General features: G+C 32.9%; 1 protein-coding gene across 1 annotated transcript in view; it reads right to left on the reverse strand.

Annotated features, from left to right (window-relative positions):
- Positions 1–790: 790 nt before the first annotated feature.
- Positions 791–27,009, reverse strand: part of LOC127738862 (proprotein convertase subtilisin/kexin type 6-like) — a 59,362-nt gene continuing 33,143 nt past the window's right edge. Inside the window, exons 10-16 of the mRNA XM_052250315.1 lie at positions 17,534–17,646; positions 15,942–16,059; positions 12,963–13,270; positions 7,826–7,882; positions 6,254–6,490; positions 4,787–4,840; positions 791–3,125 (exon numbers count right to left, since the gene is read on the reverse strand). Of these exons, the coding sequence (XP_052106275.1) occupies positions 2,989–3,125; positions 4,787–4,840; positions 6,254–6,490; positions 7,826–7,882; positions 12,963–13,270; positions 15,942–16,059; positions 17,534–17,646 (1,024 nt within the window). The 3' untranslated portion in view covers positions 791–2,988. The remainder of the gene's footprint in view (positions 3,126–4,786; positions 4,841–6,253; positions 6,491–7,825; positions 7,883–12,962; positions 13,271–15,941; positions 16,060–17,533; positions 17,647–27,009) is intronic.

Below are 27,009 nucleotides of genomic sequence, written 5' to 3' on the forward strand. Positions count from 1 at the left end.
TATTCTGTTGAGGCAAACCTCAAACATATTTCATTAATTGCACCCTTAATGTATTATGTTGCTCCCAAATCTTCTATTGAAATTATTATGTTATACAGTTATAAAGCAAAAAATGCACATTTTGCTATACGAAAATTTGCACTAATCAAATGAATATAAATTACATTTCTATATAATTGCCATATACAACGCTTCTGTACAAAATTAAAGATCATTAATACATTATTAGCCGAATTGTGACATTTATACTAATCATATGATTTTCGAGTCAACATTTGAGTTTCTGGCTATATCTTTATCAAACTTTGTTTGATGATGCCTTATAGCTTTATAATTTAGGAATCACTAAGTCAAAGATCAGGTTCACATCATCTTTTAATATACTAACAATGGGGGAAAATGATCAACTTCCTTTTTAATTTCTGGATTTGTAAGTCAAACGTTATGATCTCAGTTTTTGAAAATAGACTGAAGTTTTATGAAAACATTTTATGAGCCACATATACAATCTTTACCAAAGTATGATTCATAATGCGCAATGGAGTGAAAAGATTTCTATCGATTAAGAAGTCACTAGATTTACGGTCAAAGTCTCAGCACTAATTTAAAAACTGAAATTGAGACAATCTTTTGGTTTCCATATGACAACTTAAATTCATGTGTCAAACCTTCACCAAACATTGCATGCAAAATGACATAGGATACGCAGTTCATGTCCCACTAGTGGCGCACGTTTTGGTACTTTCTCGATCGGAAAACGTTGCCTTTTTTGACAAGAAGTGATCGGCTATGTGTAGTCATGTTTTATTTTGGATTTATAGCACAAACAATTGGTTAGGAAGTCGCATTGTTCAACTGTTTTATTAACAAAAATGTAAAAAATAATATCACAGTTACAGTACGTATATGATTAAAAAGGGGAATCATCACGTACATATGTATATCAAAATATCTGCTTCATAAGTACATTTACCCACGTAATGTTTTATAAATACAAAACATTATGTTTAAAAATCTATGCATTATAATTTCAAGCATGTCACGAATGTGTTTTTGAGATGTCAAAAATTGAAATTAAGAAACTTCTACTTTTTCAAAGAATTTTGTCTTTATGACGTCAGAAACGTTGTGTTAAAATTTTAACATTTGAAATATTTTTTAAAAGTTGCATGCAATAGAAATTGTGACTCCAATGGATGAGGTTCGTTTTTTTTTTTTTTTTTTTTTGTGATGTATAAATATACAATAAAGAGTTTTTGTTATAACCCTACAAGGCATGGGTAGGCAACATCAAACAAAGAATTTTTAAGGGTGGCCTGATAAATTTCTGTATGCTGCATTTACATATACGCATTTGCCTTGTTTAAATATGAAAAGAACAACTTATATAAATTGAATTCCTGCAAATGGAATAACACATGTACACCACAAAAAATGTTATTAACAATTCAATATTAAATCATTCCCACATAACAAGATTTAAAATTTATAATTCATAATACTAAGTTAGTATAACCAGATATAGTAAACAAGAAAATATTACAGAAATATTCAATATTACTAAATATGGAATCTTGTTTTTCAAACGTCTTATCAAAAGCAAATTCGTGTAAAATGGATGAGCATAGGATAAAACTGACCGATATGTGTTAAACAAATTTTGAAACATTATTTTAAAGTGTAAAATATCAACAACAAACCGAGCAAGACAGTGAAATTCTCAAATAAATCGTTGGCTGAAGACCGAATGGGATTCCGGCATGTTAGAAAACAGTGACGTTCTCCAATAAATTGTTTGCTAAAGACAGATTGTGATTCCAGCATGTTAGGACACAGTGACATTCTCCGACAAATCGTCTGCTGAAGACCGTTTGTGCTTCCGGCATGTCAGAACACAGTTTCATTGTCCAATTAATCATTTGCTGAAGACCGATTATGATTCCGGCATGTTAGGACACAGTGACATCCTCCGATAAATCGTTTGCTGAAGACCGATTGTGATTCAGGCTTGTTAGGAATTTCTACTGTTTCTTCAAAGGACTTTACTTACATGGTTCAATGAAGAATAAAAGGAAGCTACAATTTTTCATTTGTATGCGATGGGACTGCTTATGTTAACAGTGGAGCTATGAATCATATCAATAAAGACGCATAAAAACGTAGGTAAAATGATGCCAATGAAATGCAGTTCCAAAACATTGCAATGTGTAAATTTTGTAAAAGCTGGACAGGAAATTTCTTTTGCTCCTTAAGGGATCAGTTCAAAATGGATTTGAGTCTGTGATTTCTTTTCCAGCTATCGCTTAATATAAATCTAAATATTCAATTTCAGAAAAACATGATACCAGCTTATAATTTGATAGGACAAACTTTATACAACAAAGTAACGTGAAGTTTTACATGAATTGAGGTAGCTGGTAAACTATTAGAATTGGGAGAAATAAAACATTGTTAACACAAGTTATCTACAAATCACATTTCAAATCAATTAATTGAAAAATAAAAAAAAAGTAGAAAAATATAAAATTACAGTACCAATATAAAAAAAAGAGATCTAATAAATGACTGCCAAAAGGAGACAGTAGCTAATACCACAAAAAACATAAGTCAAGGCTATAAACAGCTCATTATCAAGTATTTCTCCTTGTATTCTTAAAAAACTCTAAAAACAAAAACAATCGGCAACCATTTCACATCTCATTATTGGAAACAATACCTAAAGGATTGAGCATTTCTGTTCCTAAAAACAAATATATCACTCTGAAAATTATGTGTACACGTACTTTGCATTCACTCTGTAAATTTTGCGTACACGTACTTTGCATTTAACGTTCATAAAAGAGGAAGAAATATACTGTTAAGTCAATATAAAGATAGAGTTATGAACTCTCTTATAATATAGAAACAAGTATCCGTTTGAAAATGTCTGACTTTCCGTGTTTATTTTGATTATGTGTTGTGATATCATTGTTAAGTGTCATCTTCTTCCTAGATTGATGGATGTACGGCAGGATTTCCAGCAGCTGTACCACAACAAACCTTACGTAATACAAAGAATGTGACAGCAGAAACCACTACAGCAGCACTTGTAACGGTCCCTGCTATAATAGCTGTATTATCGCTTGCTGAAAAAGTGAAATAACAAAAATACCGAACTCCAAGGGAAATTCAAAACGGAAAGTCCTTTATAAATTGCAAAATCAAAAGCTCAAACACATCTAACGAATGGAAAACAACAGTCATATTCCTGACTTGGTACAGGCATTTCCTTATGTAGAAAATGGTGGATTAAACCTGGTTTTATAGCTCGCTAAACCTCTCCCTGGTATGAAAGTCGCATTGAATTCTATTATATTGATAATAACATGTGAGCAAAAGAACGACACAATTAAGAAATGTTTTGATTAAAGAATTATAAAATCAATTCCACTGTTTGACATTTTTTTCATTTTCGATAACAGTTTTTTTTTCTCCATCCACACAAAAGGCGCTAAATTTAATTCGAAGAATATCCAATTAAATTAGTCTGCTGGTGCCTTGCAAAAAATATTGAGAATAGAAAAAAGACTATTTAGATTTATTTTTGTTCCGGTCCCAAGCACAGTCCGTATTAAATTTGTTTTTTACATAATTTTGAAAAGAGGATTTTTTTCTAAGAGTTATAAATTCATTAACTATCATCAGTAAGCTTAAGCTTCCGGTTAAAAGGGGGTTATTCAAGTATTTATACATCTTTGGCTTTCAACATTTTAGGATTGAGTATCGTTTCATAATAATTTATATATGAAAATTATGACAGGAATTTTAAAAAATATTTGACATTCTTTTATAATGTGCAGCGTTAGCTTTGTAAACAACATCGTGATAAAATTCTGGATATATACATTGTTGTGTGTTTATACGTAGCGCAGACTCACAGATTTACATATTCATGGCTGTTACACTTAACCCCCATCGTAAATTCACATACTACTAGTATCGTAACCTATGTACAAACACGATGTCTTTTTTGCCATGTATCGTTACATACGTACACACACTATGTGGATTTCGCTATGTACAAACACGATTTCGATTTTGCCATATATCGTACATTTTTGTAACTTATGTACAAATACTATGTCCATTTTGCTGTGTGAAAATGTAAATGAAAAAAAAAAAAAAAACAGAACTTTTTTTCATATTTTATGAATACGGAATTAATAAATTAAGGCTTAGACAAATGTATAAAATTGAAATAAACTAAAATACCGCCAAATTTCATGAGTGATCTTGGCATATTAATTTTCAAAAATATCATCGATCAGAAACCTTTTGATTAAAATAGACGTAGAAAAGAAAATAAACAAGCCCTACATTCTGTCGATACCTATATTTTGGCAAAACTGTCAAAGTCAATGGTAGTTTCCCTAATAATGACCTGGTAACAAACGTAACATGTCAAATATGTAAAAGTTTGGATCATGACCAACTACAAAACCAAAAAAAAAAAAAATAAAGTGTCATAAGTGGTTTCCCATAAACCAACATATTCATGATGGTGGCAATCATACCACATCTCCTCATTTTTATAATACTAACAGACTTTAACAAATTGTTGACGCCATTGTCGACAACGAAAACAGCACGTCTAAGTAAAGCTTCCACGATGTTATCACAAGCGGGGGAAATTAACCGTTATTTTGCTGTTGTAGATGTAAATTTTGATATTTTCAGAAAAAAAAACATATTTATTATTATAACTTTTTTTAACTTCAGTACACCGATCTGTACATAGTGTACTCACCAGATCTTGATCCGACATTGCTAGTGCTATTGGTAGTATTCATAGTGTTTGTTTCTGTTGCAATAAAAATGTACTATATCAATTTTTGTATATGATAAAGGAATGTAATCCATATGTAGTAAATATGTATTTAAGGATATTTTTGGGTACATATGTCAATAAAAAATTATAACATAAATACCGAACTCCAAGGTAAATTCAAAAAGGGGAAGTCCATAAAAACTGACAGAAACCAACAGACCAAGTAAAAAAACAACTGCCGTATTCCTGATATGGTACAAGCATTTTCCCCAAATAAATGGTGGGTTAAACCTGTTTTTGTAGCTAGCTAAACCTCCCTCTCGTAAGACAGTTGTTTAGTTCTGTTATATTGTCAAAATTTAGTGGGCAACCCAAACAGACCTGATAACGGGTTTAGGTGACAATAATTTAGACCCAGCCGCCAAAATTGTGTAAACATGCACCACAGACATACAACAAAACTAACCAAAATAATCAAACATACATACAAATTAATCTAACAAAGACGCCACCAAACAAGGGTGTAGCAGATAGTAAATTTGACAATGACATCAACAAAAAAGTGTTTGTCGTTGATAGTATATACCGTACCAGGAATGCCCAAAGTTAAAAATGAGACAGACAGCGATAAAAAAAATATATATATATCGACAGAACTATTAACTCTGTTTTCATTCACAAGTAATACAAAAAATATATCGATAAAACTTATAACCCCGTTTGCATACACAAAATACATCGATAGAACTAATAACTCTGATTTCATACACAAGTAGTACGTCGATAGAACTAATAACTCTGTTTTCATACACAAGTAATACACACACTCATATAGCTTTAATTTTAGACTATATTATCTTAAATTATGTGAAGAGTTTTACTCCAAAATTTAAAGAACTTTTTTTTGTTACTTAAACAACCAGACAACAACTGAATCTTGCATTTGATCAATGCGAATCCGTGATTCATGTGCGATTTTATCATTGGTCTATTTATTTGGAAATTTAAAAATTCATTGTTATTCATAGATAAGAAATCTTAGATTAGAACAAGAAAAAAATTCTTAAATGCTTAACAGCAACACACGATTCATTTATTTAACTATCTCTGTCGGTACCTCTCATAGTGAGCTGTGAGTACCCGAGGGTTTATTAGACTATAGACTCATTATCGAGTCACCGACAGTGGCATGACTCAAATGATACATTTAAACGGAAAATGATCAGTTCATTAATGATATAATTGTACTAAAAACTAACGTTACAAGTCTGATAGGCAGAATGTGCGTTCGACGGTTATTTACATTAATTTTGGTCACTGTGTATGCCCGTACAATATTACTCATTTGGCTTGTAAAAATGTTGGTGCCAAACATACGTGTTGTGGTTATTCTTAAGTCGCTTGTTGGTATGCTAATCAAATTATGATACAAACTTCACTACTTACCCGGAGTAACGGGTGTAACTGGTGAAGTAAAAGGAGTATCTTGTGGCTCTACAATATTTGGGGATGTAATTTTGGTGTTAGAAGTAGTTTTTGTTATTGCTATGGCGTCTGTAGTTGTTTTTGTTGTTGGTATTTCAGCAGTAGTTGTTGCTTCTGTTGTTATGGTGTCAGTAGTTATTTTTGGTGTTGTTACAGCGTCAGTAGTTGGTTCTGTTGTTACGACGTCACTTTCTTGTGCTGTAAAAATAATAACAAAAGATTGAATGATTGATGATTGCTTAACACATATAATAATACGTAATAACAAGTGAACCGACATTTACAAATATAGATTTTGATATTCTGCAAAAAGTTTGTTTATATGAGTTAGACGATAGAAGATTATAAAGTATTTATACTAAACTACTATGCAATACATTTGTTAAAAACTTTTCGTTCAAGCAAATATAACCATCTTAAACGATAGTCATTTTTACTTATACGAGTCATCTTTAGTGCTCCACACAAAATTTAAATTCATAGTCTGGGTTTTCCATGTGAAAATTGCGATCTATGACAACATTATTTTCTGATAATTTTGTATTAATAATCGGAGAATGAACTGCATGACGAGAAGGTGGGGGTATAGTAGATCTTAATCAGAAACCCCCTCCAGCCCCATCGCCTCGACATTTTTATGCGCTGTAAGCAGTTATATATAATGTAAGCATTCCAACAAATTCCTAAAGAATATTTTCTTCATTTTCAACGATTTGTTTTCTTTATATTTGACCTTATGTGGTTTTTCAAAGTTTTTTTTAATGTATATATAATATATATCTACAATCGTCTAAATAACAGCCCAACAAAGTTAGATCTGTAAATTTGCGTTCACTTAGCAATTTTTTTGTTCTTCCCTGGCCGGGATTCGAACTCATGCTACTGAGATATCGTGGCACCAAATCGCCTTGCACTGTGTCCGACGCGCTAGACCACTCGACCGCCTAGACTCTACAATAATAAAGTTTTCGGTGGCCAGGTGTTACCTTTCCTGGTTAGTTTAAATCTAGCGTCGTAACACAGTACATGATATATAAGGCATGAAGATGGAATTGTTACAGATCAGCTGAATTATCTATTGTAAAGGATCCTACAAATTAATGTAAAATGCAGTCACAGATATAATTTTATTATAAGTACGTCTGAACCAGTGACGACTCTACAACAGATTTTATCCATCGGATCGCCAGTGATGGTGATACAAGGCTGAAAACACATTCTGTATATATAATTCGTCTAAAAAAACAGCCCAACAATTTAGATCTGAAAATTGCGTTAGCAAATTTTTTTGTTCTTCCCTGGCCGGGATTCGAACTCATGCTACTGAGATATCGTGGCACCAAATCGCCTTGCACTGTATATAGATCTACATATATAGCACATATAGCTATTAATATATATTTCTAAATAAATGTGAGTAAAAAGTAGTGTTTGTAAAGTTCAAGAAAATTAAAGTTATATCACATATTAGCATCGAATAGCATGCTGGTCGGAGCATGAACTGCTGATGATTTTGAATCAAGTTATACTCACCTGGCCATGGGTCTGTTGTAGTTCCGTAAAATGTAAGGGACAAGGTGTCTAAGGCTACTGGAAATATAAAGTTTGTCCAATAAGATATATATATATATAGTTCTAAGTACATGTGTAATCCATATATAAATTAAGTCATATGAAAAAAATAAACATTACCAAATAAATTAATATTACATATATTAAAGAGAGTATGTTGAAAGTCAAAATGTCCTAAAAGAGCATCCAGAAAAAACTAAAATGAACTTTTTCCACAGGGGCTGCAACATAATCTTGAGGATATTTACATAATGTAATGAATAAAAAAATTATCTAGGCTAAGGTATCATTCGAATCATGCCAACACAAAAGCACTGGTGTCTGAACGGATGGTACCCCCGGGAACCTAAAGTGCTCTAGCATGTCCATTCATGTATCAACCCATTTAAAGCTATATTATGGGGTATATAGAAAGTGCATTAGTAGCAGAAATTAACAACTAAAGTCAAATGTTTAAAAAATCAAGGACAAAGAGGAAGCGAGACGCACAAAACACTCACACACACAAACGTATATCAATCTCACTAGCATGATCACATAAACGCTCGATGTTTTGTTCGAAAGCCATTGATGAGTCTTATATAGACGAAACGCGTCTGGTATCTGGTGTGTGTTTACAGTCACTGGGTCGATGCCACTTTTGGTGGACGTTTCGTCCCCGAGGGTAGTACCAGTCCAGCAGTCAGAACTAGTTTGTTGAGATACAATATTGTTTATATGTTTATTTTCTGTAGATATACTGTTTATAAAATATGAATTATTCCAAAATCACGTTTTTTTAAGACAAAAGTAGTTTGCGATGACAAGTTCAAATCAACACACTTGGCACAAACTTGAGTGCGTTATAATTGAGGTCAGTTACAGTTGGAGTATAATTATGTGGATCGTTTTTCTTTGTGATCAGAATCCGTATTTGGAATTAACTGCAATATAGTTCTTTTAACAGTTACAAACGCGTTCTGTTGTGTGTTGCGATTCCTCCTTAATTGCATGGTGACAGGAGATGTGTAGACATGTCGTCGTCAATTAACTGCACTGGTTGAACCATTATGTAAAAATGGTTGACTGAATTGGAAATATCGGCGAATATAAACAAAGATAACTTTGTGTGTAAAACTATAATTGAGAATCAACCAAAACTGAAACGTCATGGCAAGATCATAACAGATACGTATACTATATGTATTATAATTAAAATAACAACTTTTAATGTTAAAATAACAACTTTTAATGTTAAAATAACAACTTTTAATGTTAAAGTAACAACTTTTAATGTTAAAATAACAACTTTTAATGTTTGAATCAGTGTTAACATTGAATGGATTGAAAATATATTATTGATATTGAATAAAATACATCACAGGCAATTTTTGGAGTTGACTACATGTATTTTCATCTACTAAGAAGATACTGTTTTTCACAATAAATATCTGATTTAAATAATATACTGTTCGTATTTTTTGTTTAAACATGTAATCAAAAAGACAGGAGCTAAAGGAATAAATGTTTCACAGTGTATAACCAAATTTGTGGCAATATGTCAAGAATGATTAATTATTGTGATCCGTCAAAATGCGCAATTCAAACTTCAAGAAAAGAAAAATATCATAGTGTTATTAAATGGGTGTTTGCATATAAATCCTGTATTATGTTCAAGTACAGTCGTATTGGGTCGAGGTTAGCTGTATTGGCTCGAGCCGTAGCCGAGTGCCAATACAGCTGATCGAGACCAAATAGGAAATTCACAAGAAACCAAGAAGATATGACGTCATAATTAAATTTCCACAGATCATTTGCCGAGAACAGTTGTTTCACAGTGAGGAGAACAACTTTTTTCACAATCGGTTGGGAAAAACCGATAATGTGAATTACTTTTATCCACCGGTAAATAAACCTTTGAGTCTCTTGATTTTTCTACGAGTTATCTTCCATCAAAATGACGTCACTGAAGTATGTAAAAATGGCAACGGCCAGCTTAGAAGTCCGTTGACTGGAGTGACGAAGAAACATTAAAATCCATTTGGTGCCGAGGATAGCTTCCATAAACGGCCTTTAACAGGGACACCAATATTTTACAGAAAGAGTCTTCATTTGTTGTACCTTTGAAGCATTTCAAGTCACAAAAATAATTCTTTGACGTAAGTGTTTTGACAATTTGTTACTACAGTAAGAAATGTTCGACATGTGCAAGAGCTTCTTTAACGTGTATTTTTTATGGTTCGAAGGGCCCTATGGTATAATGTAACAAATGTGGCTCATTCGATGCGGTGCATATCCAAAATTGTCAACCCTACAAATTTATCTCACTTCGAACTGCGCCCTCAGAGAAATAATCCTTTACGATATTAACCCTGTCTACGGTCCATTATTGTATATACTCAAAAAATGAAATAGCATAAAATATAAAAAATAACAAAAACATCAAACTTGTTGAAATTTTATATTTCGCTTCATACACATATCTATTTTCTGACACCTTTTTGAACCAAAAACCGGATGTTAAAATCCTGGATTTAGACCAAAAAAAATAATTAATTTTGCTATACAAAAGTGTCAACTCGGCCAATATTGATTTTTTTCGTATTGGCCGAGTTCTGATCCGGCCAATACATGATTTTAGAACGTCTCGAATTTTGAGGTCGAAAGTCTCGATGAAATTATATAAAATATTTTATTCACACACCATAAGCATGCCAAAATGTTCAGTGTGGCAGATATTTCAGGCTGAAGACGGTCACGTTCATTTAAAAAGCCTTTTGTAAGCAGAAAAAACATTTAATCAATTTAATGGATACACATCGATTTACTTATTACTTTCACTTCTCATCTTTTTTGTTAGGTGCCATTTATGTTTCAACTCGAACCAGGCATATGAATTGTTGAAGGCTGACCTGTAAATGTTCAAGTCTTTGTTCTTTGGTCAATTGGTCTATGAATAGTTGTCTCATTGTCAATAATGATTAACTCTTAGTTTTATTTAATCCTTTTGTTTCTGCATCTCTCATGCAATGGCAGTACCTTTCCAATTACTATTTATGTGTTGCGTCTAAATATGTAATATGTAACACTTTATAGTGACTGAAAAGGGAGAACAAATCATAAAAATGTAGACCACCTCGAAACAGCAACATATCATTTGACATTGCGAATTATAAAAGGAAACTCAAATTTAGATACTAGTAGTTCCATTTCAAGGTAAAAAATGTTAAAAAAAACTCTTGTGAAATGACGTTAAACACAAAAAAACAGGTGAACACTGTAGTTAACTAATACAGATATCATTACGTGACTATTTTCATATGGCCTTGTTATTGGTCCTCGGCAAGCTGCATTGGCCTTCGGCTTCGCCTGAGGCCAATAGAGTAAGCCTCGGGCCAATAACAATGCCAAATACAATACAGAAATAATCACGTAATAATATCATAGTATTAACCGGCTTTTCTGTATTAGACTTGTAATGAGGACCAGTTCTCAGACACATGAAATTGTATTAAATAGACAATTTATAATGCATTTTAATTCATTGCTTAATAAAAACCAATACTAGTATACGATAAAATCAAATTCAAAGCTATTTCCAGAATACTTGAACGGGTTGTGAGCATAAATGATTCAACATGTAGTATAATGAATTATGAATGCAATTAGGAGATAACTGTCTTGTATTTCAAACTTGGCCTTCATAAAACGTAGATTTCAATGTCGCAAATTACGCGTCGCTAGTTAAACGGATATTTGCGACAGTAAAATCAAGTTTTACGAGGGCCAAGCTTAAAATACAATACAGTTATCTCCATTCTTATGCCACATATTAAAATACATTCCATTTTAGTAAATAGTATGGCTTTAAAATGCCATAAATGCAAAGGTCCACGAAACTGTTACATCGTCTTTGACATCTAAACAATTTTACGTCATAAGTATACTCCCGATGTCAAACATAAGCACTAGCCGTATCATGTAATTTTCGTACGCTTCTGAATGGTTACATATTGACAAAAAGAAGATTTTGAGGAACAAAATGTGACTTTTAATTTTTTTTTTTTTTTTGAAATTGCATACCATAAAATTCGGAACTCAAAATGGTGGCTTTACTTAGTTAAGGACTGGTATAACGTGTAATCTAACCCTTCAAAATATTTGTCAACGACCAATGAACTCATCGTTTCAAACGAATTGCATTAGAATCAAGTATATCCATGTTTCAATTTTCTTGGAATTTTGGTTTTGTTAGACAAGACATAGATTAATAGTCTAACTAGTGAAATTGTTGGCAACTTGTTATATTTAAGGTGTGTGACGGTTCAAAAAATATTTCAAAACACTATTGACAGTTGACCTTCCTGGTCTTTCAATGTCACAAAGAATTAACCTGTATCTAATCTCCTTTCTATGGTCTTTCGTTACAATTAAACGGTAAACTCAATTTAAAATACGCTTCCAAATGCGCACCTGTTGTAGTAAAATCGTTACCATTGATGTATTACCGAAAACAAAGTTTTCAATAAAATCATCCCAAACACAACTCCTCCTGAATATACTTGTCTGTCTACTACCCCCTCCCCCAATTCATAATTGCTTATTTTGTACAGCTGTCAATTGAACGTTTTACAGTATGAGACATATTTTTCTTACTCTTGAGTAGGGGACAAATTCCAACGAATCTTCTGCTATACTGCCTTTGCATCCACATGACTTATATCTGGTAAATGAAACATGCCCTTTCAAGGCAATATATTTGACGCTTTAAGATTAATACAATTGTTCAACTTGATTAAAAAATCAAACAATGATAAACTAAAATCGTTTGTCTGGAACATAAAACTAGAAATTTGAAATTATTTAATGTAAGTTTCTTAAAATGTTTAAGCAGGATAAGCCTTTCACTTTATCTACAAAGACTTTTTATGGTTTTTAATACTCTTCAATTTCGTATTTGATATGACCTTCCAACTGTTTTGTTTCGACCGGCGTTGACGAGTCTTATGTAGACAAAACGTGCATCTGGCGGTCCATGTTTAATCCTGTTTATTTGTATGAAAATGTTTTATTACGCTTTGTCATTAAAACTACATAAGTTAAAATTGTATTGTATTACCAGTTACAGTAGTTAGATTCGGACTTATTTCCAGGGACCAGGTTCCAATGAGATTTTCCTTCCAAAAATGAACTGACATAAAATCCCAGGTTAGACTCCCTGCTGCTCCATTATCTATAGCGTCCTGATGTCTGTAGTGTAAGAGATGACTTCTTGTACCAGACGGTGATACCAAATACAACTGAGTAACCCCTCTTAAGCTTGAGTAGGAGAATGTTATATGTGCAACCACGTGTTCAAGGTATTTTATAGATGGGCAGTCACCAGAGGTTACAGTAATGAAATAAATGATTGGGACAGTAAATCCACTGAAAGATAATCAAGATCTATTGTTTTAATCTCAGAGCTAATATGAAAACCTTGTCGTCTGCATAATTTGCAATAATGATAAAGGTTTGCATAATTTGCAATAATGATAAAGGTTTGCATAATTTGCAATAATGATAAAGGTTTACATAATTTGCAATAATGATAAAGGCTTGACTTAAAACGTAAATAGTTAAACAATTGATCAATTTGCATTTAATGCCTGTATGCTATGTATTTTTTTTTTGTGCTGAGTGTTCTTGCGTTTGTTTGTACTGTATTCCGGTAGCGGTTGATGCATGCATAGGAGGAGACGCTTCCTTATCAACGCACATGATCTCGCTCTATTTGGAGTAAATGCAAATCCCTCTTTTTTGCTTGGTACCTTGTTTTGTCTTTTCTTAATCAATTTACGATATTTTTTAAGTTGGTAAACTACTGATGCATTAATCTAAAGAAAGAAAAAAATGAAAACAACACGTTTCAAAGTTCATGCGTTCGAAGCGCTTTTCTGGATTTACCTTCATCAGGAACGCTCAAAGCCGAATATTTGAAAGACAAGGATGAACAAAACCGAAACAGTTGAAGAGCTATATAAAGAAATTGCATCTGGTTTATCGTTATAACACTGTGTTTATTGGGCAGTTGAAGAATTTCGCTGGTCACATCAGCCGTCTTCATAATTATCATAATATTTTACTCCTAAGGCTTTGATTTGCATTTGTTTGTGAAAGCAACTTAAAATTTCCGTATTTTGATTCTGTACAATTACGAAATGTTCATTCAACATAAAGTTTGATTCTTGAATAAACAAGACTATGTGTCCATACGATACTGTACCCCGCTCGAATGTTCCTGTGTCCATGTTCATTAACAGCGAATCATGAAATCGGGGAATATTTTAATGGTACATTTCACGGTTATTATGTGTAAAAAGTTTCAAGCTGATGTGACCAACACTTCATGGTAAACTACCTTAACCATAACCTTTAACCTGAGAGTGTACTTGGAATACAATTATTGCATTTCTCTGTTCAGGGAATCATGTATTAGGGATGAAACCCATTTTTTTTCGCAAATAATTCGCAAATGTCACAGAATGAAACAGGTGTTCTTAGTTTCAAGTTGATGTGACGACACTTGTATGGTAAAAACTACCATTCAAAATCTCTAACCTCATACTGGACGGAATAATGGACGTACGTACGCCTATCGTAGGCGGGGCATTGAAATATACAGAACGATTGTACAAATATTCATTTGTCCTTTGATGACTCTAAATGATTATAAAAAAGACTAACATTATTATATGAATCGACCACTTCCACATTTCATTGCGTTTCGTTAGAAAATCTTTAAAATAGACCAACCACAAAAAAGTTGGTCAAACTTGCGTCCTAGTTTTTACTTGTTTACAAATGGAGACGATCGACCTTTTCTTTGTGTGTAGCTAGATATCGTCATACAGATTGAGGTTTACGTTTACATACAGTGGTTATTCATACGTTTGAAAAAGCGAAGACGAATTTCAAATTAATTAGATAGTAGCCAAAAAGTCTAAGAAATACATCGACGTACGTTTAGTTGAGATTTTGATATGTTTGTTTTATAAATTAATTGGAGTATGATCATTGCGGATCCTTAATTCAGGTGACTGTATAGTCAATCGATACTTATTTTCTGACGAAATAACATCAACGACAATTCTATGTAAGTTTCAGCTATTCAATATCCAACATGACAAATTCCAAATCGTGCAAATTTTAAAGTCGACTTATATTTTTCTCTGTTTGATTTTTTTTTATTCCAAAAATGTATCTTAAAAAAAGGTTTAAATATCCCTCTTGTATTTTCGCCTCTCTTTTGCAAAGATATTAGCTATCTCTCTGCAACTATTTTCACTAGGCGGCTCGAAATTAGGAATTTTAGGAAATTTGCAGACTTTATAGGATATTTATTATCAAAGTATTGCACTTAATATTCTCAAACTTTCAAATTAGATGAAAGTAATAAGCTGTTTTTATTTCCATCAAATTAAATCCGTATAAATGTTGTCCAAGTAGTTTTTATTTCTGTTTTTGAATATTTGTCGCCAGCTGTAAATGTGAGATGTCATTGCCCGCCCGAGTCTTGATTCGTGTCTGTTTTATATAAAAACACGACTAAACCTACGTCGATGTATTTCTTAGACTTTTTGGATACTATCTAATTAATTTGAAATCATTGTCTGGACAACAGATAAGTATATTTGTTATTTGAAAATTAATTTGTTTACATTCATTTGGCTTCAATGACAGCATGTGCGAGTTTGCCTGGTCTACTTTTTAATCATACAAATTTCGGAATAACGAAATAATGCATTTCCGGTACAACTTACCACCTACAAATGCACAAATGGTCTATTATCCAACATTTAAGCAGTGGAAATATAAACATTCTATTACAGTTATAGTTTTGTCATGGTTTTGATACATACTTCTAAATATGACATTAAAACCATATGTCTGGATATGCGATGAGGGTTTATGCGATTTCGATAATAATCACTTCAATTTTTTCTATCTGGACTTTTGAGATATGAAACATCGGTGTATACTCATTTTAAAAAGCATACAGACCTTTTATATCATTCTTTTTACCCATTTATCATTATAATATAAGATAAATACTTACAAGGAAATAGAAATTGTAGATGTGGTGCACGTTTGTTGTGTTGGAACTGTTACCCAGATTTTACCATTGCTCACCATAGCATCAGCGTCCATTAAACCAAAACCAAGAATCTGACTGACTAAACATACAAAATATAATGATATCAGTATTTATCATTCAACTTTCCACCTTTTTCAGAATCAAATTGAAATTACCGATATAGATAATTTAAAGTTGGCATGCCTGTAATAAATTAATGTTCCGTTGTTCTCGAACTGATCCTGTGTGCGGCAAATTTCAAACAGGTGTTTCTGAAGAATAATATCTATTACTTTTTGCAATTAAAAAGATGTCCTCTTATTCCATTATAATATATATTATACCTTGTTATGCCCGAAAGAATCTTTGCATCTAATTTGAGTTTTCACATGATTTTTTTCTGCGCAACACCATAACTGACCTTGGAATTTCTAACCCTTCCAGAGCATATGAAGCTTACCCATTGTTATCATGGTGTGTTTCGTGTTGCTTAATATTTAGGTATCTGTGTTTTTGTTTTCTTTTTCCTTTCACCTGATGTTTCACCAGTTTTTTGTGTTGAACAATCTATAGAGATATATTTTTTTTTACTTTTGTATTGTAGACCGTTGTTTGTTTTTTATTTTTTTCTGTTTACAATAGAGTTTTTCGTGTCCTTCTTTTACTTTTAAATTTGTATTGCCTTCAGTATGTACTTAATTATTTTGTTAAACGTGATAAATATATATTCTTACATTGGTACTAGTGGATTATTGGATTTTGATTTGATAATTTAACTATCGAGATTAGATAAATCCTACGTAGCAGTTATGATATTGAACGCTCCCCTGATTCATCTAGTGAGCTGGGGTGCGTTCAGTGTCATAGCTGCTACCTACGGCTGCGTAGATTTCGACTACTGAACGTATAGCTAGCCTAGTCGCTAAATAGATCTAGATTACCTAAAAAAATCATGCTATCTAGAAAATCCAAAATGGCGTCGGATAGGTTAATATTAATGACGTCAATTTGATTCAATATTTATATACAATGGGTCATGAAAGGGTAAAACTGCTATAGAATAAGAAAAATAATGATACAGGGTCTACGTCGTTATAAAATCAAACCAAAGTTTAAAAAAAGATTTGTAGAGGTCAATATAACAATCGACAAATGTTTACAAAATGAACCCGAAAATCGCCCGATTTTTAAAAAGCTGTAAATAAATTCAACAAACACCATCTAAGATTCGCCATTAACACACACGGAGTATGCTTGATGTTGTAAAGTACTATGATTGTACCTATTGCGATTTATCTGAAATCCTAAAGAGGTCAATCCGTTATAATGTGTCTGATACTAATAATTGAGTTTCAATCAATTATACATCAGAACATATATTTTCAGATGAAGACAAACATTGTTTGATTTACCAACCAACAATAACGTGTTTAGGATAGTGCTGATAGCATAAGTGGTAATACTAAATTCAGAATCAAAAACGTGGTCATCTAGATCTGGTCTTGATTGCGCAGTTTTACTCGCGTATATCATCCAAGATCCGTTTTTTTATATCCTAATACTCAAAAACTTACATTCTTTATTTGCCCCGTTAATTGACCAATCAGAGTAGTAGGTGTCATTCAAACTAGTCCTGTTTGATGTAAAAACAATCAGATGTTGGATGTCTCTCCAAGTTAGATCGGAACTATAATGGGGAATAAATTGGAAGAGTCAATACAATATATCAATCAAAAGAAATAAACTCTAAACATGCTATGTATTCTCTTCTAAGTACAAAATTGTATATGATATATATAACCGAGAATCTATCATAACATTATCAAAAAGTCACCTTAAAGGTTTTTGAAAAAAGATAGATAATCAACAATGAAAAAATCTCATTCAAGATTAAAGGTTTGTAATTTTGTACGCATGACGCACAATTCGTCTACAAAAGACCCACCAGGGACGAACGAAAAACGAGTTGAAAAGCCAAATAAATTACGAAACTAAAGAGCATAATTTGCCAATTACAGCTAAGGTAATCTATTCCTGGAGTAGAAAATCCGTGGTATTTGAAACAAATGTGCATACCTGTTTATAAAAACAATATGTCCGTACATGAAAATAATTCTCAATAATATTGAACGAACGCAATAAAATAAGTTAACAACTTTTCATCTTGTCTGTCTATTTTATTTCAAAATTCAATCAAGTAATTTGACAAGAAATATACGTCAATTGATAAACTAATGCATGTAAAATCTTTCTTACGACCAAACAACTACCGCAACGTGTAGTATGCGTAAAATTTTGTTTTTTACTACTTCATGTAATGTTATCGAGGTCGCTTGTATTTGATATTCCTGCTGATGAAGTCTGTGTTAAAAAATGCCGTTATGCTATATTTATCCTTCTGATAACTCAGACTGATTACCTCATATCGATGGCTTCTACATGAGTGGAAGGAGGGATTATTACCCAAACTAATTACCTAATTTCAATTGCATCTAGATGAGTGGATAGGGACAGCTGGATACAATTTGATAGTGTATATGAATAAATGGAGATGTGAAAGTATGTCAATGAGATAGCAACTAAAAAAAAAAAATTGCTACGCCGTAGCGAAATGTCCACCGACGATATGCACTGTTGACTACATTCAAAAGGTGCGAATATGCTAAGAGTAGTAAAAGTTCACTTACTTCAGCAGAAAATGCTAATTCAGTTACTAGTTAACTATTCATGATGTTGAACAATCCTACTTAGCATAAATGCTTTTGGGCAAACAATTCTGAGAAATTGCGTTCACAAGATTATAGTAAAAATTTATCGAAGTTCATTTACTTTGTAAGAATGAGATACATTCAAATTGGTTTAACGAATATGATGACAAACATTTCTACCAAGTGGGTCAATGTTCGCAATTGTTTCTCCATAGGTGGTAATGGTAACGTTTTTGTCTGTTGCTCAGTCCATATCGTTTACTTGGATATGTATGATGGCTCGTTTCGAAGCTTAGACATTTTCACATATGTGGTTAAATTTTCGGGGTACGAAGTGCGATTACTTTTTCCGTACATTAGCAAATCCCGAAAATCCTTTCGTGATGCGGCTCCTCGTGGTAAAAAATCCCTTTTTTAACACAATAAGTTCTTTGAAATTTTAATACTTTGAACACATATAATTGCTCCATAGTTTTTACACATTTATTCTATGTTTCATCCCCTACTTTCTAAATCAACACAAATGGTTAAGCTCAGTCACTTGTTTATCATAGAAACGTGTCAAATATCACTACACAGAGATTTTTTTGTTTACACACAACTTTTGAGTTCCTCATTTTGAGGCGCATTAGGGATATTGACCCAAGTATGAAAGCTATCTGTGAACGCGGATTGGACGAAGAATATTATTATGTCCAAATGATGCGCGCGCGGCGGGGGGCGAAATACCAAAAAAAATCTGGAGATCGTCATACAGGCCTCAACAATGGACAGATGTCTATAAAATTTCCTAACCTCTAAATTGCCTCGAGCCTAGGAAAAAAAACTCATCAAAGATATCAGGCTTTTTGTACGCCCGAAGAGAGTTTCGTATAAACAATACTTATTAGTGACGTTCGAATCAAATAGTTAAAAGACCAAATTAAGTAAGAAGTTGAAAAACATTGAAGACAAAAATTCCCAAAAGTTTTTCCAAATGCATCTCATGAGATTAACGATACCAATTGTACTGCACCAGATGTGCACTTATCGCTCAGATTATCTTTGGCTGGGGTAAGAAAATCCTAAGTATTTCGAACAATTCAAAGTCTTGTGAACAGTATAAATTTATAAAACATACCGTATCAATGATATTTTATGCCAACACATTAGTGCTGTAAAGAAGTGAAAACATTTACCACAAGGTATCACACATTTGTCATCAACACCAAATTCCCCCAAAATAATAAAAAGACAACAAATTAAGAAGTTACATATTTCGGACAATCACATGAACGTGTCGTGGGGTAAGTTGTGGTATATCCTTCTAGTTACTAGGCTATAAACTAATGATGCTCAATCATATAATTAATAACAAAATCTAAAGTACAAACACACCAATGATGAATAGTATTATATTGTATCAAATTATGCTTGCAGTTACAAAAACAAGCACAAAATTCTTAATCTGCAATATTAAATCAAGCCTCCCTACACTTTAAGGTGGCTCGGCCCTTTAACAGTGCGCAGTTTTTAACGCATGTTTCTAACGACGAGCGCCTTAGAAATAAATTCCTCATAATTAATTTTTTTACTTAATATGTGAAATATTTTTCTCACTGCAAAATTTTGGTAATAGTTAAGTATTTTTTATTTTCCAAAAACAGTTTTGAATATAACAATGTTCAAGAAAAGACTAAATACTTGACAGTCACATCTAACATTTTAATTTACAGATTTATATAATTTATCAAATCATGGCCACGAAAAAGCACTTTAAAACAACCACTGTTCGCTAACTGTAATTTTTTTTTCTTGCATTTGTTAGCGTAAAGAGGATATCTAACAAATTCTCTCATATCATAATTCCATGATTTCCGGAACTTTAGTCCTGATAACATAAGACCTCGGGGCTAATGTTTTCTATTTATGATATTTTCTTTTACTTGTTTTGCTATTTGTTATTTTGTTATTTTGCTATTTTGTTATTTTGTATTTTCTGTTTTATCTTTCAATGTGACAACCGAGTTCGCATTAAAAAAAGAGGAAATATCAGCGTAAAAACGTTAATAATAAGAATGTATTATCATAATAGACTACCGGAACTCGAGCAACACATTTCACTAAATTGATTATTTGTTTTACACAGAAAAAACCGGACACTACAAAAAATTGCTGTTTTCCACCTTTGATCATAGATGAAAATTGGCCAATAGTAACCTGGACCTATTATTCCGATCGAAAATCGGTCTATGCTATTACCCCTCAATGCCGCATGCTTTGCGGAGAAGCGCAAAATCTTTGGTTTGACCAAGTCGGAATTTAGCCTAGGCCCCCGCAGTCTACCGGGCAGTTTCAAACACTTCCAGCTAAAGGCTTTTTATAGAAACAACATTCATACTACTTACTTGGTTCAGGAAAAGTTGGGATTGGAATTTTAAAACTCCGCCCAGTACACAGGGACGCTATATTAGTCGATGATATAGGCAAACTTTAACTTCTGTCTTACTTTTTGACATGCGTTTTTGAAAAGAGAAGCTCATAAGGAAAGTTCTTGATTTCAAAAAATGAAAGTGGAGCAAATCATTGCGGCAAAGAATATGAATGGCAATTTTCTTAATGATGTGTGAAGACTGGTTTGACCCACCTGCTGCAAAGTAACGTAATTATCGGTCTATGATGATAATAAAGAGATGACAATTTTTAAACTGGACTCGTAGGATTAACATGGGTATAGTCATATGACTTCCCTAATCCGACAGATAAACCATTGCTTAGACAGGGTGTTCATACAGCTGGATGTATAAATACGCAGCCTCGTAGGGTAAAAAGGGGGAATTTTGCCCATACCCAACATACATTGTACATTCATTTACCAGTGATTGTTGAAGGCCGTACGGTGACCTATTGTTGTTAACTTCTATGCAATTTTGGTCTCTGGTGGAGAGTTGTCTCATTGGCAATTATACCACATCTTCCTATTTTTTTATATTTCACACATCTCACCGACCTTTGTAAATGAAAATTTACTTTGATAAAGTTTGCCAAAGACAAAATATTAATTTCATGGTGAAAAGTTTTATTTGGGGGTCACCTTAGACCTTGAATATTGCAGTTGTAATCTCTGTAAGACCAACTTCATGTACCAAATTTGAAAATGGTGATTAGATAGATTTGTTGGGGTTGCAACAATATTGATTTCAACCATGATAGCTGTGTTTTGTGAAATCAATTTCACAACACCAAATATGGAAATAAGTTTATTAAATTTATAATGCTTACAAGCAAACGGTGTGAACTATTAGGACTTGTTTCAATACAAACAAGAAGTATCAGGATAGATCACATATTTTTTCAAGTTGTTACCACATACTCCTAGATACATCTACATGTATGGTAGTCACAGTTTTCACCACATTTTTTGTGTTGACAAGAGTGCACAAGCTGAAAAAAGAGGGACGAAAGATACCAGAGGCACAGTCAAACTCATAGATCGAAAACAAACTGACAACGTCATGGTCAAAAATAAAAAGACAAACAGACAAATAATAGAACAGATGACACAACATAGAAAACTAAAGACTAAGCAACACGAACCCCACCAAAAACTGGGGGTGATCTCAGGTGCTCCGGAAGGGTAAGCAGATCCTGCTGAAATGTCTCACCTGCTTTAGTATTGTCATCATTCATGATTGATTTTATGTTAATATTTCTAAAGATAAAGTTTAACTACAAGTATCAGAAAAACTTAATATTATCAATGATCATGAAATTGAGGCCAAGGTCAGATACAACCAAGCCAGCCTTACAATCATTCCATACACCAAATATTGTTGAACTATAGCATATATAGTATACAAGAAACAGACAAAACCATGACAATGAGGTTAAGTTCAGATAAACCCTGCGAGACAGGCATATTTGTTTTTCATTCATTATTTTGTACATAAATCATGGCGTTAGTTTTCTCGTTTGAATTGTTTTACATTTGTCATTTCGAGGCCTTTGATATCCGACTATGCGGTATATGTTTTACTCATTGTTAAAGGCCGTATGGTGACCTATAGTTGTTAATTTCTGTGTCATTTGGTCTCTTGTGAAGAGTTGTCTCATTTGCAATCGCACCGCATCTTCTTATTTCTAAATATACACCTAATAATCATTCCATATATCAAATATAGTTGACCTATTGATTACACAATGTAGCATCTTAAAAGAGGACTTACCAATGACCAATGAAACATGAAAATGAGGTCAATGACAAATGACAATTGCTAGACAGACATGTACTCCTTACAATCATTCCTTACATCAAATATAGTTTATCTACTACTTTTAGAAAAACAGACGAAAACACAAGAACTTGACATTGACAAATAACCTCTTGCTAACAGTATCTGATAAACAACCCTAATCAGGTTAAACCTTAACCTTGATCACTGATCCATGAAATGAGGTTGAGATAAAGTGAACCGTGTCATGCATGTCTAAAGGACATGTAGACTTGCAAGGGACCCACATACCTAATGCAAGTATCCTAATTTAGCAGTCACTGAACCATGAAAATGAGATCAAGTACAGCAGACATACATGTATCATGAGACGGGTTGATGTTTTGTTTATGAATACTCCATATTTCTCCAGCAATCTTTAATGGATGTTTTGGGTAAAAAAAAAATGCAATTCTAGTAATGTTAAAGTCAACTGTTGATGTCATTCAGTTGATTGATCAAACACAATTTAATAAGATAAAATCATGAAAATTGTGCAGACCGAACTTTTCCATTTCTACGTTTAGAAGTATTTACAATTTTAATCTTATATGTTTATAAGGCAAGTATCATTTCCAGAAATCTTTGTTGCAATCTCTATTAATTTGAGTGCATATTTAATTTTACAAAACAATATTTATCTGATTTCAGTAATCTGGATCATTGTGATAGGTAATGAGGTTGTCAGTTAGTGAGACACAAGTTTTTCCAGACAATATATAATTCATTTGATTGTTTTGTTGGTTGCTGTCTCACTGAACAGAACTATATTCCATTTCCCCTTTTATCCAGAAAATATAACTTTTGAAATAGCAACTGAATAGCATATGGATGGACAACAAATGCCAAATGATGTAAAATAATTCAAGGGGCCATTTGGGTCAGAGGGTGTTGAGGTAAAAGATGAGGGAAAGGCATGTGATGTACCACAACTGCCACTTGATATTATGATTTCCAAGATCTACAAATCTCATTAGCTACATTTTGTATTAAAGACAACTGCATACATTGCAGTTTGCATGTCAAGAATCATGTTTCAGCAAAATTCACTATAGGCAGCAAAAATTGAATTAAAACAGCTTTATTAAAAAAGAATTTTGATTCATATTTTAATTCATTTTTTGAAACAGTTTTGATTCTTATTCCTCAAATGTCTATGAGATCAAGTTTATAAAACATTAAATAAAATTGTAAATTCCAATATAATTATTGACATGTATACATCATGTACATGTACAATCATTAACTGATCAGCTCCATATTTTCACTATTTTTATATCAATATTCTTGTTCAGTTTTTTTTAAACGACTCTATAATCTGTATTCATCATTGGGACATGTAGGTAAAGTAGGTCCTTTTGATCTTGGACTTTTATATGGATTTTGACAGCACTTAGCATATAGTTCCAAATTATAGTTGATATCGGCTTCTTAAGTGGATTCTGACAACACATTGCATATAGTCACCAAGTATAGTTGAACTTGGGTTCTCATATGGATTCTGACAGTACTTTGATTATACATGTAGTTCCAAGTATTGTTGATCTTGGCTTCTAATATTGTTCTTAAGTTTCAGCAATTTACATATAGTTCCCAATTGCAAGACAAGATGATCTTGGCTTCTCATGTAAAGTCTGTCGGTACTGTGCCAATACTTTCCAAGTAAAGTTGAACATTTCAGAACCTTTTACAACAAATCACTACTTCCTCATACATGTACTTGAAACCTGATATTAAATGTCAGTGTAATTCTGTCAGAAAATCAACCATGATTGACATTTGAAGGCATAATGTAGTTCATCTTGAAAAAAATGAAAAATTTGTGGTGATCAATAATGAGCCAACAAAAAAAAATAACATGCACGGCAAGTATAAATAGTGATTCTGTTTTTATCACAAACACCTCTTAACCTGTCCAGAAAACATACTTCTCGAGGCATGCTGTTTGGATGCCGGGGACAAGTTATTTCTCTGTCCTAATTTCTGAAATGCCGCGGAGCTAGATTTGTACTCCTCGTCAACCAAATTATGTTTAGGTTACTTGTACCTTGTTTGGAATATGGGATACACAAATTTTGTATCTAAAAATACTGAGCACAAAACAATATTGAATTTTGAGTTTCGAAAATTAACCTTCAACTCAAATGTATGTGTTATTTGGTAAACTAGATAAGACCTATGTTTGAACCTTGATACTGGAACTTATGAAATGTTTTATACTAAAGAGAGAGAGAGGGGGGTTAATTGTAAAAAAAATGACGAATCCATCAATAAAATGTATTGCCTCGTACTGTAGGGGTTACAAATTAGGCCATTTATGTTCTCAAAAAAATCAATCTAACTCTTTGAGGGGGTGGACAGGGGTTAGGGAACATGGGAATGAGGGATCAGGAAGCGGGAGTCAGGGGGCGGGAAAAGGGGGTATCAGGTCTGTTAGCTCCTAAAACACATTCGCACCCTACACGTTCACACCCTGGGTTAGTTCGCACCCTATGTTTTTATTCAAATACATGTTGAATTATTTTATGTATTTTCAGATATGAATAGAACTATATTTTCATGAATAAAAGTTTGTGATCTTTTTAAATGAAATACTTTTTGGGGTGATTACATGATTATTATTAAACGTTCATTATTTATGAGTACTATTAATTGATAATTTACAAAGCTAATAAGGTATCATTGTAATGTGTATGAAAATCATGATTGCTGTTATAACTAGCTTTGGTGTAAAGGGAGTAAAAAATTAAGATTTTAAATAGAAAAGACTAGATAATTGTTTTTAACAGCCTGTGCCCTTTGATCTCGTGTGTGTCACTTTATTTTTAAACAATAAAAAAACTTAATATCTTTATTTTATAGTAAAACACTAAAGGGTGCAAACAGACCCAGGGTGCAAAAGTGTGGGGTGCAAATGTGAAAGGGTTCGAGTGCTAATAGGAGCGAACGTGATTTTTGATGAAAGGACCAGGATTCGAAAAAGGGGAGGAGTGAATATTCTTGGAAATATATTTGACAATGTTTTTTTCTGGGAGTAAGGGAGAGGGAAGTCGAAGTAGGGGGATGAAATTTTAGAGTAGAGGGGAAGGGAAATGGGAGTTAGGGATAGGGGAGTGGGAATCAGGGACCCCTGTCCGAGGGTAGTAATGGGGTACCCCACATGAGGAATGGCGGTAAAATATTTGTTAGAATAACGTTAACGATAAATATTTTACTCCATTTGACGCTAACGTAGCTACGAAATTAAATTTTACGACTGACGATAAAAAAAATTAAGGCTCATTTGACGCTAACGGTAGCGCAAAAATGACATTTGTAACGTTTGACAGTAAATAGTACCACGATATCCCGAGGATAGCAAGAACTAATTAATATCCCAAGGACCAATTGATTTGTCCCGAAAACTTGATATAACATGGTGTTATAATACTTAAAACAATATTAAAGGATAAAATTTTAAGATATTACTAGTTTTCCTGTCCTTTCCCTCCTCTGAAAAGATAATTTCACCAACAGGTTATACATGTTCATAACTTGCCGGTTAAGGGTGAAATAAACACATAAATAAGATACCAGCCTTAACGATTATACTTAGAACAGAAATTTAGCCCATGCTAGATTTCAGCTGCAAAGATTTTCTACAATAGCGAGTATTTTGAGACAACCCACCACTTTGTATTTTTCGTGATACTGACAACATTTGGCTGCCTAAAATATTAAAATCTAAGTTTTCTTATGTAATGACTCTACCTTTGTCGTTGTCTATTCGCCACTATGTCTGTTATTTATGTACATGGTCGTATTCATCTTAGGTGTATGCTGCTCAACAATGGCGACCCTGAAATTTCTGTTGTCCGATTATGGCGCCAAATTAGAGGGAAACATATCGCGCCTGACAAAATTACCGTAGTTCACCAAAATAATCAAATTTTCGCTTTTTCATTACAAACAATTATGTGTTATTCACATTTATATTCAGATATCGTCCATTGATATATTCGCAAACATTATTGTTTTAAAGCGATCAATAAAGAATTCACAACAAAGTAATTAATGGAGTGCATTGCAATCAGACCTCATGGGTAGAGGGGT

Source organism: Mytilus californianus, unplaced genomic scaffold (genome assembly GCF_021869535.1).
Source record: "Mytilus californianus isolate M0D057914Y unplaced genomic scaffold, xbMytCali1.0.p SCAF_4, whole genome shotgun sequence".
Classification (NCBI taxonomy): domain Eukaryota; kingdom Metazoa; phylum Mollusca; class Bivalvia; order Mytilida; family Mytilidae; genus Mytilus; species Mytilus californianus.